Genomic DNA, 16,167 nt, shown 5'->3' with positions numbered 1-16,167 from the left:
GCACGAGGTTTGGGTTAACCCCCCCCCCACACACACACAACCCGCCTTCTCCAAACCACAACTCCCGGGATGCCTAGTACACCTTGTTCCGAGCAGTTTAGCGGTGCTGGTGTTTGCAATGGGGGGGGGGGCTGTAGAAAAGGGGCTCTCGCAGCCCCCCCAAGGACTACTTTTGTGTGTTTAAAAAGGTGACAACAACATTTAAAAAGTTTGTTTTTTCCTTCCCTCCCCAGCGATGCTCTCCCTGCCAAGAGAGGGGATGCTTGCTGACCGTACCCCCCTCTCCCCGTGCAGGGGGGGGCTGGGTGAGGGTCTCGGGTGTGTGTGTGTGTGTCTCAGCTCAGGGTCAGCAGTGACAATCGTGGGCCAGGCGGACCGTCTGGAGATTCAAGGAGCCGTCTTCTTTCAAGAAGAGAAAGGGGAGTGGGGTTTTTCGGGGTCGACAGCAGCGTCTCTGGCGGAAGAAAGGAAAAAGTGGGGTGAATTCGGGGGTCTCCCCAAAGCCATCTGAGCCCTGGCGCCCTCTACAGGTAGTCTCTGGCATACAACCCTTCGTTGAGTGGCCGTTGGAAGTGACTTACGACTGCTTTTCACCCTTACGACTGTTCTGGTGTCCCCTTGGTCAGGTGATCAAAACTTAAAACGCTGGGCAACTGACTTGTATTTATGACGGTTGCGGTATCCCGGGGTCGTGTGGTCTCCTTTTGCGACCTTCTGACAAGCAAAGTCTATGGGGAAGCCGGATTCACTTAACAACGGTGTAACTACCCCGTTTCCCTGAAAATAAGACTTCCCCGGATAATAAGCCCAATTGGAGCTTTTGAGCGCATAAAATAAGCCCTCCCCGAAAATATTGCAACGCAGCAGCTGCCGTGCGGTAACCCCAAGCGCTTATTTCGGGGGTCAAACGAAAGTAAGACCCTGTTTTATTTTGGGGGAAACACGGTATAAGGGTAGTTTGGAAGGAGGGAGCTAAATGCAATACTGAAATTTAAAACCTGCATGTTAACATCAAATAACGTGTTAGAAAGTTTTCATTTAAAGTCCTTTTGTGTTTGTTTATTTGTTTGTGTGTCTGTTTTTTAAAAGTTTAGTACCTTGAAGGAAAGGTTTTCCCTCTCCCCCTTTTTCTATTTTGTAAATAAAAATGGTGACAGTTCGCAAAGATTAAATGTAAAGGTAAAAGTTCCCCTCGCACATATGCGCTAGTCGTTCCCGACTCTAGGGGCCGGTGCTCATCTCCGTTTCAAGGCCGAAGAGCCAGCGCTGTCCGAAGACGTCTCCATGGTCATGTGGCTGGCGTGACTCAACGCCCCCGAAGGCGCACGGAACGCTGCTCCCTTCCCACCAAAGGTGGCTCCTATTTTTCTACTTGCATTTTGTCACCTGCTTTCGAACTGCTAGGTTGGCAGAAGCTGGGACTAGTCACGGGAGCTCACTCCGTTACGCTGCGCTAGGGATTCGAACCGCCAAACTGCCGACCTTTCTGATCGACAAGCTCAGTGCCTTGGCCGCCGAGCCACCTCCGTCCCTTCTCACAAAGATTAGTAGGTGCAAATAGAAACGTACACACTATTTCCATAGCAAGGAAGGGAAAGCAGGGATGGTTAAACTGAAGGTTTCATTTAAAGAGAAAAATAACGTTCTTATTTGGATATTTCTTTTGGAAGTTGTGCTTGTGAAGGAAAAAAAATGGGAAGTTTGTTTTTGGTGTTGTTGATTAGAAAGACTTGGTGTTATGGAAATGTTATATATTAATATGTAAAAGCAAGGAAGTTGAGGCTGGAGTGTGTTTATCTTGTCCTGTGCTGGGAAAGTCAATCCTCTTTCTTTTTCTCTTTCCCCTTGTATTTCGCACACACCTCCCTTTCCCACCCTTAATTTCCTATTTTTTCCTTTTTTAAAATTTTAACACAAGAAAATTTGAAGACTAAAACAACGGTGTTACCCACTTCAAAACTGCAGCAGTTCACTTAATAACTGGGGCAAGGAAGGTCGTAACACGGGGGCCAAATTCACTCTGCCATTGAGTCGCTTAGCAACAGGTTGGGCCCAATTGGGGTTGTGAGCCAAGAACTACCTGTATGCCACAGGATTGAAACCCCAGATCTGCCTGGCTCTTTGCACCAGGAAGCAGCCAGCTCCTCCATTCCCTGCTTTACCTGTTGGGCATCCACCTGGCCTTGGTGGCTTGGCTCCTGGAGGCCGCAGGCCAGAATCCAGAGATCCAGCTGGGTGTCTTCTTTGATTCGGTGGCAATGGCACCCCAGGCATTCGGTGAAGGTGAAGGAAGTGGGGCTCAGCACCCAATTCTGCCAGCCAAGATCTGGGTGGTGGGATAGGGGAGGAGAGAGAGAGAAAGAGAGAGAGAGAGAGAGAAAGAAAGAAAGAAAGAAAGAAAGAAAGAAAGAACAGATTCATACACGACACTTACAGAATAGTTCCTTTTCAAAAAGAAACTGGACTACCATTTGTCTGGAATGGTAGAGGGTCTCCAGCTTGAGCAGTGGGGTTGGACTAGAAGACCTCCACGGTCCCTTCCAACTCTGTTCTTCCTTCCTTCCTTCCTTCCTTCCTTCCTTCCTTCCTTCCTTCCTTCCTTCCTTCCTTCCTTCCTTCCTTCCTTCCTTCCAAAAAGAAGGTTTTTAAGAAGAAACTGGACAACTATTTGTCTGAAATGGTAGAGGGTCTCCTGCTTGAGCAGAGGGTTGGACTAGAAGACCTCCAAGGTCCCTTCCAACTCTGTTATTCCTTCCTTCCTTCCTTTCTTCCATCCTTCCTTCCTTCCAAAAAAGAAGGTTTTTAAGAAAAAAACTGGACAATCACTTGCCTGAAATGGTAGTGAGCCTCCTGCTTGAGTAGAGGGTTGGACTAGAAGACCTCCAAGGTCCTTTCCAACTCTCTCTTTCCTTCCCTCCCATCTTCCTTCCTTCCTTCCTTCCTTCCAAAAAAGAAGGTTTTTAAGAAAAAAAAATGGACAATCACTTGCCTGAAATGGTAGTGAGCCTCCTGCTTGAGCAGAGGATTGGACTAGAAGACCTCCAAGGTCCCTTCCAACTCTGTTATTCCTTCCTTCCTTCCTTCCTTCCTTCCTTCCTTCCTTCCTTCCTTCCTTCCTTCCTTCCTTCCTCCCTCCCTCCCTCCCTCCCTCCCTCCCTCCCTCCCTCCCTCCCTCCCTTCCAAAAAGGTTTTTAAGAAGAAACTGGACAACTATTTGTCTGGAATTTTACATCCTTAATCGTATTATATATTAGATTGATATTGCAGTTTGATTTTGTACAACTCAAGAGCATGGTCTGTTGTGCTCCCTCATCGTTTGTCCCGTAACAACATCATCTGAGTTGGGGAGAAAGAGAATTATCGTCCAAATCCTGTAAGGCACTCCTGCTTGAGCAGGGGGGGTTGGACTAGAAGACCTCCAAGGTCCCTTCCAGTTCTCTTATTCTGAAATTCTTCATTCCTGCCCTATGCCTAGTTTCTAATTCCAGTTCAGCTCAATGGGAAAATGGCTCTCTGTAGCATTTCCAGAAGCCAGGATTAATGTGCAACCTCAGCCACTAGGGGGCATAGTTACTTTTTAAACCTATTTTTTAATCTGCCGTATTTTTCACTTTTTACCGTATTTTTTAACTCCCTGCATTCGTTTTTACTATTATTTTTTAACCTAACGTATTTTTTTACACTTAGCCTATTTTAACTAATTATATATTTTTACTTTATTTTTTAATCCACTGTATTTTTTTTTTTAACCTATATTTTTAACCCAAAGTATTTTATCTTTTAGCCCATTTTAAGGTACTGTATTTTTTATTTTTAACCCATTGGGTTTTTTTGTTTTTTTTACTTTTCAATCTATTTTGTAAACCAAGGAATTTTTAAATTTTTAGTCCATTTTTAACCTACTGTATTTTTATTCTTTTAACCTGTTTTTTTTTAAACATACCATGTTTTCTGTTTTTTTTTAAACCTATTTTTAATCTAATCTACTTTTGTATTTTTAACCTCCTTTTTCATCATGTTGTAACACACTATACTGACCAAACTTCACAGGTAATTAAAAAAAAAACATACTCTATTTTCTTCTTTTCTAACCTATTTTTAATCTAATGCATTTTTTTTTATTTTTAACCTACTTTTTCAATCTGTTGTAACATACTCTCCTGACCAAAATTCATAGGTAAATTAAACAACAACAACATACTGTATTTTCTCTCCTCTAACCTATTTCTAACCTAATACATTTAAAAAAAAATTTAACCTACTTTTTCAACCTGTTGTAACACACTACTATCCTGAGCGACTATCACAGGTAATTAAAAAAAAAACACCATACTATAGTGTTTATGCTGCTTTTCTAACCTATTTTTAATCTAACATGTTTTTTACTTTTAATCTGCTTTTTCAACCTGTTGTAACACACTATCCTGGCTTAACATCATAGGTCAATTTTTAGCCATCATGGTTTAGTCAACAAAACCAGGATATAACCAGGGTCCAGCCCCCCTTTGATTGGGTGCATGTTGTGTTTTTTTCTTAATCTTGTTGTATCTTATTGTTTTAATCCTTTTTAATATATTTCATTTCTGTAAGCCGCCCGGAGTCCTCCGGGATTGGGCAGCCTATAAATTCAATAAATGAAATGAAATAAGCTATGCTTTAGCAGAATGGACGTATTATTATAAACCTAGTTGATAGCTTTTTTAATTTATTCAACCTGACTAACAGAGTTCAGGCAACAAACCAACATTTTGCACAGATGAAGCTTTGGCAGAAAAGTTACCCCGTTTTTTTCTTTTAAAAAATCCCGCTAAACCTATTGGATTGTAATATTCACATATTAATAATATTGTGATATTAACATATTATTTATCATATTACCATCCAGGGTGATGTGTTGCGAGATCTGTAAGCAGCCCCCTCTTTGGCTCACTAATGTCTGATTGGAGGTGATATCTGAGGACCAAAAAAAAAAAAAAGGCAGATAAGCAATTTGTAGTCTTCGACTTACGACGGTTCACTTAGTGACCATTCAAATTCACAACAACACTGGAAAAAGTGACTTGGCTAGGACCGTTTTTCACACTTACGACCGTTGCAGCATCCCCACCGTCACGTGATTAAAAATTCAGACGCTTGGCTACGGACTTGTATTTATGACGGTTGCTGTGTCCCGGGTGTGTGTGTGTTGTTGTCACGAGATCCCCTTTTGCGACTTTCGGACCAGCCAAATCAACGGGGAAACTGGATTTGCTTAACAACCGTGTTACTAACTTAACAACCGCAGTGATTCCCTTAACAACTGTGCCAAGAAAAGGTGATAAGGTAAAGGTAAATGTTCCCCTTGCACATTGGTGCTAGTTGTTCCCGACTCTAGGGGGCAGTGCTCATCTCTGTTTCAAAGCCGAAGAGCCAGCCCTGTCCGAAGACGTCTCCGTGGTCATGTGGCCGGCATGACTCAACGCCAAAGGCGCACGGAACGCTCTTCCCTTCCCACCAAAGGTGGTCCCTATTTTTCTACTTGCACTTTTAAGTGCTTTCGGACTGCTGGGTTGGCAGAAGCTGGGACAAGTCATGGGAGCTCACGCCATTACCTGACGCTAGGGGTTCGAACCACTGACCTTTCTGATTGACAAGCTCAGTGTCTTAGCCCCTGAGCCACCGGGTCCCTTCTTTGTGGCATCCTCTCAAATATTGAACCCGCTTTCAAGTCACCCCTTGTCCTTCTTCTCATTAAAATAGATAGTAATAGTAACAGGAGCTCACTCCGTTACGGGGCGCTAGGGGATTTGAACCGCCAAACTGCCAACCTTTCCGATCAACAAGCTGAGCGTCTTAGCCGCTGCGCCACCGCGTCCTTCAGAAAGGCGGCGATAAAACGGGGCAAAGCTCATTTAACAAATGCCTCGCTTAGCAGCAGGCATTTGGGGCTCGGCTTGTGGTCGTCGTAAGTCGAGGACGGCTTGTGTTTACTTGAAAGAGAGACATTTAATTTTCCTCGCAGCTGTGCGGAGGAGTAAACCCTGCAGGCGGCACCTTCAGACAGGGAGGAAAAAGAGAAGAGCAGGTGTGTGTCGTGGTGTAATCTTTGGGTTAGAAAAGATATCGAATGAGAAATGTCCTTTCCTTCTACAGAGAACCAAGGCTGAGTTTTTATTAATCGAGCAAGACCCCCCTCCGGCCAGCTGTTCTCCTTCGAAGTCGGCAGGGAGTGAAAAGATTGTGTCTGAAATAGGAATAACCCAAACTAACTAAAGAAATCCAGGGAAAAGAAGAATCAGAATTCTACCAGATATGGGATAAATGGTATATATATATATATATATATATATATATATATATATATATATATATATATATATATATATATATATATATATATATATATATATATATATATATATATATATATATAAGTGAATCACTGCAGTTTTAAGTAAGTAAGATGGCAGTTACTATAAGTGGATCTGGTTTCTCCATTGGTTTTGCTTTTCAGAAGGGCCACACTTGGAATACGGCATTCAGTTTTGGTCTCCACGATGTTAAAAAGATGTGGAGACTCTAGAAAGAGTGCAGAGGATATTGCTAAAATCTTAACAAATGCCTCCCCAAAATGCTGGAAATGCGAATCAATACACGGAACGTATTACCATTTATGGTGGACCTGTGAGGAGGCTAAGATTTTTTGGAAAAGGATCAAAAATTGGCTGGAGGCAATAACAGGGGTTAAAATAGAATGGAAACCTGATGGTTTTTTTTATTAGGAATAATGTCTGCGAAATACAAAAAAGAAATCCAGTATTTAATACTACATATAATTACGGCGGCAAGGATTGCCTTTGCCCAGAAATGGAAAAACAAATTAATTCCAAGCGAAGATGAAATAAGAAGAAAGGTTATGGACTGTTCCGAAATGGACAAACTAACTAAAGAAATCCAGGGAAAAGAAGAATCAGAATTCTACCAGATATGGGATAAAATAGGTGGATGGAGGAAAGAAACAAGAATCAAAGAAGAAATATAACAAAACTCAAAAATTAATAGTTATGAGTAAAATAAGAGGGTTAAGAATAGTGAAATCCAAATGAAATACAATAGAAGGGGAAATAATATAAGGTGAGCGGTATCGATTGATAATTGCCATTAGAAAGAACAGGAAGCTCCTGTTCGTATTGTATTGTGTAAATGTGGTGTACGTCTAGCTTTTGTGTGTGTGTATTTTACATGTTTGTTAATTAAAAAACAGAAATAAGAATAACCCTGAGGAACGGGAATAAACAACAGAGGAGGATAAATAGGCACTCTGTCCTACGCTTCCCCAGAAATAGCTATAGCAGTTAGCAGTTAGACTTATATACCGCTTCATAGGGCTTTCAGCCCTCTCTAAGCGGTTTACAGAGTCAGCATATTGCCCCCACAGTCTGGGTCCTCATTTCACCCACCTCGGAAGGATGGAAGGCTGAGTCAACCTTGAGCCGGGGAGATTAGAACCGTTGAACTGCAGATAACAGTCAGCTGTAGTGGCCTTCAGTACTGCACCCTAACCACTGCGCCACCTCGGCTAAAAGTTTCGGTTTCAGGCACTAGGAATTTTTCGGCTTCTCTAACATTATCTGTGGAAGCATCTTGAGGTCATCAAACCCTGATCGCCACAGGGGTGTCAAGACCGCATTTCCCAGAATTCCTTGCTAGAGACCAAACTAGCCAGGAGCCCTGGGAAACGCAGTTCTACCCGGTTTTCCCGAAAATCAGCCCTCCCCGGATAATAAGCCCGATCGGGCTTTTGAGTGCATGCGCTAAAATAAGCCCCCCCCCTCGAAAATATTGCAACACAGCAGCAGCCAGGAGGTGACCACGCTCGCCGTCTCCTGCACCCCCAAAATAATAAGATCTCCCCCTGAAAGTAAGGCTTATTTCAGGAGGTCAAAAGAAGATAAGACCCTGTCTTATTTTCGGGGGAAATACGGTCCTATCTTCAGATTTCCTCGTCTGAGCAGCTCCAATTCTATGGATCTTTACTCCCTGAATTCTCGGCAGCGAACCTGCAGACTGGGGGATTCTGGGAGTGGCAAGACCACACGGCTTGTGCAACGGCAATTTTTTTAAAAAATTAAACAAAAAAACGAGGTTTCCCAGGCTGAACGGCAGATTAAAACCCGGATAGACGCAAAAACGGGATCCGTTATGCGGTCCGAAAGCAGAAGTGAGTATTTCTAGACCAGCTTTTTGACGTAAACAGAACGGATGGTTGTGGTGAGTTCCCTCTCCCCGGCAAAAGAGAGCGGCAATGCTTTTTTAACTCCTCAAGGAAACGGCCAGCAATGTGTACGACAAAGGGCGCTCTTGGTATGCCCGTGCGCACTCTTCTGAGTCAACTTCCTTGCGATGTGTTTCACCGCATTCGGGTTTCGTCCCCTTTTCGGCGGTTTGCATCATCCAGTAATTGGGACTCGCGAGATACAGCTAGTCCTCAACTTACGAACGGCGTTAAACCCAAGCCTTCGGTGAATTTCGACCCCTTTCACGCCACCGTTGTTAAGTGAATCGCCGCCGTTGATATGGGAGTAGCCCGGTTGTTAAGTGAACCCAGCATACCCCCTTGACTTTGCTTTTCGTAAGGACGCAAAAGGGGATCGCGTGAAACTCCTCCCCCTCGGACGCTGCGACCGTCATAAATATGAAACAGTGGCCAAGCGTCTTAACTTTATTCACCTGGCTGTGGGGATGCTACGACGGTCGTTAAGTGCGAAAAAAGATCCTAAGGGTCACGTTTTTTTCAATTCGATGTAACTTGGAAGGGCCACTAATTGAAATGTTGTAAGTTAAGGACTATCTGTAGCTCGCCAGGCTTGGTTTAACCCCACTTGAATTCAGGGTTTGCAGGCTGGGGAGGAGTGTGGTGTGAACCCATCGACTCTGAAATTTAGAAGAGAGCCCTGGCAAAGGATACAGATGAACAGAATTGGAAGGGACCTTGGAGGTCATCTAGTCCAACCCCCCCCTGCCCAAACAGGAGACACTCCACCACCTCTGACAGAGGGCAGTCCAGTCTCTTCTTGAAAGCCTCCAGGGATGAAGCTCCCACAACCTCCGAAGGCAACTTCTGTTCCATGGGTTGATTGTTCTCCCTGTCAGGAAATTCCTCCTTATTTCCAGGTTGAATCCTTGATCAGTTTCCATCCATTCTTCCTTGTCTGGCCTTCAAAGGTGCTTTGGAGAATAACTTGACCCCCTTCTCCTCTCTGTGGCTGCCCCTCAAATATTGGAAGAAGAAGCTATTCTGTCTCCTACTAAGATCATGGCATCTGGCCTTCTCAATTGCTGGCAAATAGATGGGGAAGAAATGGAGGTAGGGACAGATTTTACTCTCCTGGGCTCCAAGATCAGGGCAGATGGGGACTGCAGCCAAGGAATTAAAAGAGGCTTGCTCCTGGGGAGGAAAGCGATGGTGAATCTAGACAGCCTACTAAAAAGCAGAGACATCACCCTGCCAATCAAAAGTGCGTCTAGTCAAGGCTCTGGTTTCCCCAGTTGCCATGGATGGCTGTGAAGGTTGGACCATAAGGAAGGCTGAGCGCCAAAGAATGGAGGCCTTTGAACTCTGGTGCTGGAGAAGACTCCTGCATTGAGTCCCTTGGACTGCAAGGCCATCCAACCGGTCAGTCCTAGAGGAGATCAACCCTGGCTGCTCTTTAGAAGGCCAGATCCTGAAGAGGAAACTCAAAGACTTTGGCCACCTGATGAGAAAGAAGAAGGACTCCCTGGAGAAGAGCCTCATGCTGGGAACGACAGAGGGCAAAAGAAGAAGAAGGGGATGGCAGAGAAGGAGGAGGCTGGATGGAGTCACCGAAGCAGTCGGCCTGAGCTTGAATGGACTCCAGAGGATGGGAGAGGACAGGAAGGCCTGGAGGAACATTGTCCATGGGGTCGCGATGGGTTGGACACAACTTCACAACTCACAACAACAACCTTGTCTCCCTTAGTCCCTCTTTTCACTAGACTAGCCCTGCCCAGTTCTTGCAACCCTTCTTCGTATGTTTTAGCCTCCCCTCTGAATCTCTTTGGGGGTCTTGGGAAAAGGGAGAGGGAGATGCCAGACAGAGGAGGAGCGAGGAGGGGGCAGAGGGACACTTACTGAGGTGTTGTCCCCTGATGGAGGGGTCCAGAGACCTCTTTCCTTCTTTGGCCCATTCTTCCCGCACCTGGCGGGTCACGCTGGCCGTCAGCCGGGGTGGGTGGTCTAAGCGGAGCTGCTGGCACATCGCCGTCCTCGCTCGCTGGAGGATTTGCTCTCGACAGCTGTGGGGGAGATACAGTCAACAGGAGCTCAGCCACAGGAGTGGAGCAAAGTTTGGGATAATAGAAAGAGGGGGGGGGGGAGATGGAGGTCTGCAATTTTCTCCTGGAAGCAGCTAAGTAAGGTGTTCCTGCCTCGAAGGGCAGAAGGGAATAAATGAGGATATCTGTCTGTCTGTCCATCCGTCCGTCCGTCCGTCCATCCATCATCTTCCATCGTCCATCCATCCTATGCATCCTTGCTTATCTATTTATCTATCCATCTCTTCATTCATTCATCCATCTATCTTCCATTATCTATCCATCCTATGCATCCATGCTTATCTATCTATCTATCTATCTATCTATCTATCTATCTATCTATCTATCTATCTATCTATCTATCCATCCATCCATCCATCCATCCATCTATCCATCACCTTCCATCGTCCATCCATCCTATGCATCCTTGCTTATCTATTTATCCATCTATCTATTCATTCATCCATCCATCTATCTTCCATTATCTATCCATCCTATGCATCCATGCTTATCTATCTATCTATCTATCTATCTATCTATCTATCTATCTATCTATCCATCCATCCATCCATCCATCATCCATCCATCCATCCATCCATCCATCCATCCATCCATCCATCCATCCATCCTATGCATCCATGCTTTTCTATCTATCTATCTATCTATCTATCTATCTATCTATCTATCTATCTATCTATCTATCTATCTATCTATCTATCTATCTATCTACCTCTCTATCTATCAGAACAACTAGACACAAGGAGAGTTTTTCCCCCAAATGCCATCACTCTGCTAAACAACTAATCCCCACAACACAGTCATATTACTTATTAAGACTGTATTACTATTATTCTTCTTTTCCTTTCTAGTATCTCTCTCCCCACTTATGACTATAACCTTGTTGCTTGTATCTTTAAAATTTATATTGTTTTATTTGTTTCCTAGTATAATTTGATTGCTTATTAGTAACCCACAACTATCACTAAGTGTTGTATCTTATGATTCTTGATGAATGCATTCTGTTCTATTTTTCTTTATGTACACTGAGAGCAAATTATGTATAAAAAAATGAATTCTTTTTGTGTCCAATCACACTTGGCCAATAAAGAATTCTATTCTATTCTATTCTACCTACAATGTCTCCATCCATCCATCCATCCATCCATCCATCCATTTAGCTATCTATACATACATACATGCATACATACATCATTTATACATTCATCAGTATCTATCCATCCATCCATCCATCCATCCATCCATCCATCCATCCATCCATCCATCCATCCATCCATCCATCCATCCATCCATCCATCCTATACATCCATGGTTATCTGTATAAAGTTTTTTTTAATTCTCTTACATACCATTGTAAGTATACATTCACATAATTGTTATTCTTCTTTATACTTGTCATTCTTATACATTTGTTATACCATTTAATAGGATATAATATACAATTTGGGTTGCTTAATTTACCATCCCTTCCGCCTGTTGTAACACCACCTTAGCATTCATGGTAATCTCTCTCTCTCTCTCTCCCTCTCTCTCTCTCTCTCTCTCTCTCATCTATCTATCTATCTATCTATCTATCTATCTATCTATCTATCTATCTATCTATTTATCTATCTATCTATCTATCTATCATCTATCCATCCATCCATCCTCTCTCTATCAAATTTTGAAACCACCCATCTCCCCCACCGAGGGACACTCGGGCAGCATAAGAGATAAAATACAGAAACACAGAACCAGAGGACAAAATTTTTAAAAAGGCGAGAATGATGAAAGTACAATGTTAAAAGTTCCCTTTTCATTTCCTGCTCACCAGGGATTCCTTCAGAGGGAGAGAGAGAGACGCAGGAGCAGAGACCTTTTAAAAACTCGGCAACAACCGGGTGCTGGAATCAAAAGAGGTGCGGGGGAGGGGGGGAAGGGAAGGGTGTGGATACCACCTCCCATCAGCCTTTCCAAATTATTACCTGCAGGGTAATGTGCCTGATGGGAGGTGTAGTCCAGCAGCTCCCAAATTCCTCTGCCCCCTTTGAAAAGCACTTTACACCTTACGCTGCCACCTCTACACCCTCCCACATTTTCAAAACATTTCCCCCCCAAAAAAGCAGATGTCCCAGCCTTGCTTCTCCCCAAAAAACTCCGTATGTGCTGATCCGTGTAATTAACCTTCCAATTATACCCTCCCCAGTTTAGGGTACGTGGCTCGCCTTCTCACTCACGGGTGAGGTGGTGGTTGGGCTGTCTTGACAAGAGGTCTTTGCACCCAGGTGTTTCTTAGCCAGGTGGGGATTTGAACCCAGCTCCTCCCAGCCAGCCCTCAACCGCCTTGCCTTTCCCCCCACCCTGGGGCTCCCCAACATTTGGAGCTGCTGGAAAAGCCTTACCTTTCGTTGAGAGTCAAGGCAGAAAATCCCGGAGTTTGCTCCCCTGCGGGGTCTCCCTTCCGCAGGTCAGAGGTGCCTCCGGAGGGCACCCCAGCCAGCAAGAGGGGCAGGAAAAACAGGGAGAACATGGCACAGATGGCTCCCGGGGCTGTGGGAATGGGCACAGGTGGGCACCGAAAGCCAGCAAGGCTAAGGTGTTGCCTTCTGAATGGGGATGGGACTCTGGGAACAGACTTTTATCTGTCTCTCCTCCAGGCCTGCGGTGACCTTGGCATTTTTCAGATTTTCCTTATCCCCCGAAGGAAAAGAAACTGCCAGAGGAGAGTCGAGTGTGCCAGCTCTTCTGAGCACCCGGGGGGCACAGCAGGCATGCTGTGGGACCCTCCCTCCCTCCCTATCTCCCTTCTCTCCCTCCCTTCTTGCAATTACTGGCCCCTGCTTGCAATTACTAAGATCAGGATTTCGCACCAATGGATGCCAGGCCTTCAAAATGTGAGCAGTTGGATTTGGGGTCAGGGGTGGGGCGGGGAGAGAGCAGGGAGGTGGAGAGGGTGCTCCTGAGCTTGAGCAGAGTGCATTGTCAAGCCCCCACCCCCAAGATGCTTTTTTTTTTCCCCCAGGAGGGTTTTCTGTTTTTTTCTTTTCCTTTTGAAGACGTGCTTCTCCTCCCCAGAAGTTTCTTCAGTTCTGATGGGATGGTGGGGGAATGGAAGGAGCTGAAGAAGCTTCTGGGAGGAGAAACGAAACGTCTTCAAAAAGGGGGGAAAAACCAAGAAAATCCAGTTGCCTTCTGAAAAAAAAAAAGCATCTTTGGGACAACTAGGACTTGGATCTCTACAGACTGTAAGAGCCGAGGTGGCACAGTGGTTAAATGCAGCACTGCAGGCTACTTCAGCTGACTGCAGTTCAGCAGCTCGGCGGTTCAAATCTCACCGGCTCAAGGTTGACTCATCCTTCCGTCCTTCCGAGGTGGGTAAAATGAGGACCCAGACTGTGGAGGCAATATGCTGACTCTGTAAACCGCTTAGAGAGGGCTGAAAGCCCTATGAAGCGGTATATAAGTCTAACTGCTATTGCTATTTGCCCCAAAGGAAGCATCAGCAGGTGGGGGGGGAGGGATTCTATAGAATAGAGAGTGACCGAGTTGGAAGGGACCTTGGAGATCTTCTAGTCCAATCCCCTGCTCAAGCAGGAGACCCTGAATGCCCATTTCAGACAAATAGCCATCCAGTCTCTTCTTAAAAATCTTCAGTGATGAATCTTCAGTTCAAAACTTCTGAGGACAAGCAGTCCCACCGGTTAATTGTTCTCGCTGTCAAAATGTTTTATTCTTAATTCCACGTTGCTTCTCTCCTTGATTAGTTTCCACCCCTTGTTTCTTGTCTTACCTTTCGGTGCTTTGGAAAATAGGTTGAACCCTGTTAGGAATATAATCTAACGCTTGGGTTGGCAATATATAAATCATGTAACAATGCTGTACCTGTTTCTTTAAATCATGCTGTAAAAATGTGATTGGTTGCTGTTTTCCTCAATCGGCCAGAAGAGGGAGCCAGAATGACTGTTAGCTCTCTCTGTTTGTTAGATGCTGGGCTGATCTGATCTGAGTGTTTTGGAAGCTGGCTGTTAGAAAGTGTCGTGAGCTATTGTAAGTTTTGCAACTGTTAGCAAACTTTGATTACTGGACTGATTATATGATATTGGACTATGTCATTTAGATTATCCCTTAACTGAAAGACATTGATGACTGACTGAATTATCCGTGTGTAACTTGGACTGTTTGATGGACTCTGATACCTCTATTTCCATGAAAGTAAAAGCCTATTTAAACTGCAGTGTCTCTGTATGCTGGTTTGTGTGTTCTCCAACACAACTCTCACAACGCTTCTCTGAACGCACTCGCTCTCCCAACGGGCAGCTTACCTAACAAATCCCCCCCCTTCTTTGGGGCAGCCCCTCAAATACTGGAAGGCTGCTATCCTGTCTCCCCTGGTCCTTCTCTTCATTAGACTAGTCAGGCCCAGTTCCTGCTCTTCATATGTTTTAGCCTCCAGGCATTTGATCATCTTAAGATTCCGATTAACAGAGCTGGAAGGGGCCTTGGAGGTCATCTAGCCCAACCTCCCAGCCCAAGCAGGAGACCGGACACCATTTCTGACCAATGGCAGTCCAGTCTCTTCTTGAAAGCCTCCAGGGATGAAGCTCCCACAACTTCCGAAGGCAACTTCTGTTCCATGGGTTGATTGTTTTCACTGTCAAAAAATTCCTCCTTATTTCTAAGTTGAATCTCTCCTTGATCAGTTTCCATCCATTATTCCTTCTCTGATGCTTTGAGAAATAGCTTGACTTCCTCTTCTTTGTGGCAACCCCTGAGATATTGGAAGACTGCTATCAGGTCTCCCCTGGTCCTTGTTTTCATTAAACTAGACCTACCCAGTTCCTGCAACCGTTCTTCATATGTTTTAGCCTCCAGTCCCCTCATCCTCTTGGTTGCTCTTCTCTGCACTCTTTCTAGAGTCTCCACATCTTTTTTACATCATGGTGACCAAAACTGGATGCCAAGTGTGTCCTCCCCAGTGTATCGTGTCTTCAGCATTTTATCTTCAGTGGCATCGGAACAATTTTAATAAAATGGAAAAAAATTTCTGAGCGTAAACAGAGTATATGAAAACTCACACATACACACACAACCTTACTCACAAGGCTGGTTATTTTTTCCATCTGAGCCAAAGAGGCGTGGGGGCGGGGGGAGAATCTTATTTGGTTTGTGGCTGCTGAATTTATTTATCTTCAGCCACAATCTAACAGGTCTCTGTCCAGCTCCTTGGAACCATGAGGACTAGAAGCATATCAGACATTAACACAATTGAGCGAGTCCAGAGATATTTCACGAGAAGAGTCCTCCACTCCTCTGCTCACAACAGAATCCCTTATGCCATTTTGTATAAAATGAAGTAGTAATAGTTATAGTCAAAGAAATGATGAATAATGATAATACGGTATACTTATATATTGATAATATGAGATTTTATATAATTTGTAAGTGAGGACTATGGAGAGGACGCATAAAAGTTTGGTAACCAAAGATAAACAATTTTATAAAATATGGAATTTATCTTAACAATGGTTAGATAAAGAATTTTATAAAGATGTACTATTATTGGATGGATTTTGGATGATGTAATGAAATGTCATAATATAAATTTACTTATAATGTAGAATATCTCACATAAAATGTGGCAATGACAATTATAGTCAAATAAATGTATAATAATGATAATAATTGTTTACATATGTAGCAGATGGATAATATGAGATTTTATATAAAGTGTAAGTGATGACTATGGGGAGAACGTACAAAAAGTTTTGCAAGCAATCAACACACTGTACGGAACTGGAAGGTGTGTTTATGTTTTATGTAGGTCTGTATTTGTTTGTTCAAAAATAAAAAATAAAA

The 16,167-nt window shown here is 44.0% G+C and overlaps 1 protein-coding gene across 1 annotated transcript; it reads right to left on the bottom strand.

Annotated features, from left to right (window-relative positions):
- Nucleotides 1-285: 285 nt before the first annotated feature.
- Nucleotides 286-12,841, bottom strand: LOC148048734 (uncharacterized). The gene is made up of 5 exons (XM_087703446.1): nucleotides 12,714-12,841; nucleotides 10,133-10,296; nucleotides 4,879-4,953; nucleotides 2,163-2,326; nucleotides 286-454 (listed from the first exon to the last, which is right to left on the bottom strand). Exons 1-5 carry the CDS (start codon nucleotides 12,839-12,841, stop codon nucleotides 347-349), a joined length of 639 nt encoding a protein of 212 aa, XP_087559572.1. The 3' UTR covers nucleotides 286-346.
- Between the last annotated feature and the right edge of the window lie 3,326 nt (nucleotides 12,842-16,167).

Source organism: Thamnophis sirtalis, unplaced genomic scaffold (assembly GCF_051295495.1).
Source record: "Thamnophis sirtalis isolate CommonGarterSnake01/CBP01778 unplaced genomic scaffold, rThaSir2_p1.2 scaffold_2, whole genome shotgun sequence".
Classification (NCBI taxonomy): Eukaryota; Metazoa; Chordata; class Lepidosauria; order Squamata; family Natricidae; genus Thamnophis; species Thamnophis sirtalis.
This window is presented reverse-complemented; position numbering and strand designations above follow the sequence as displayed.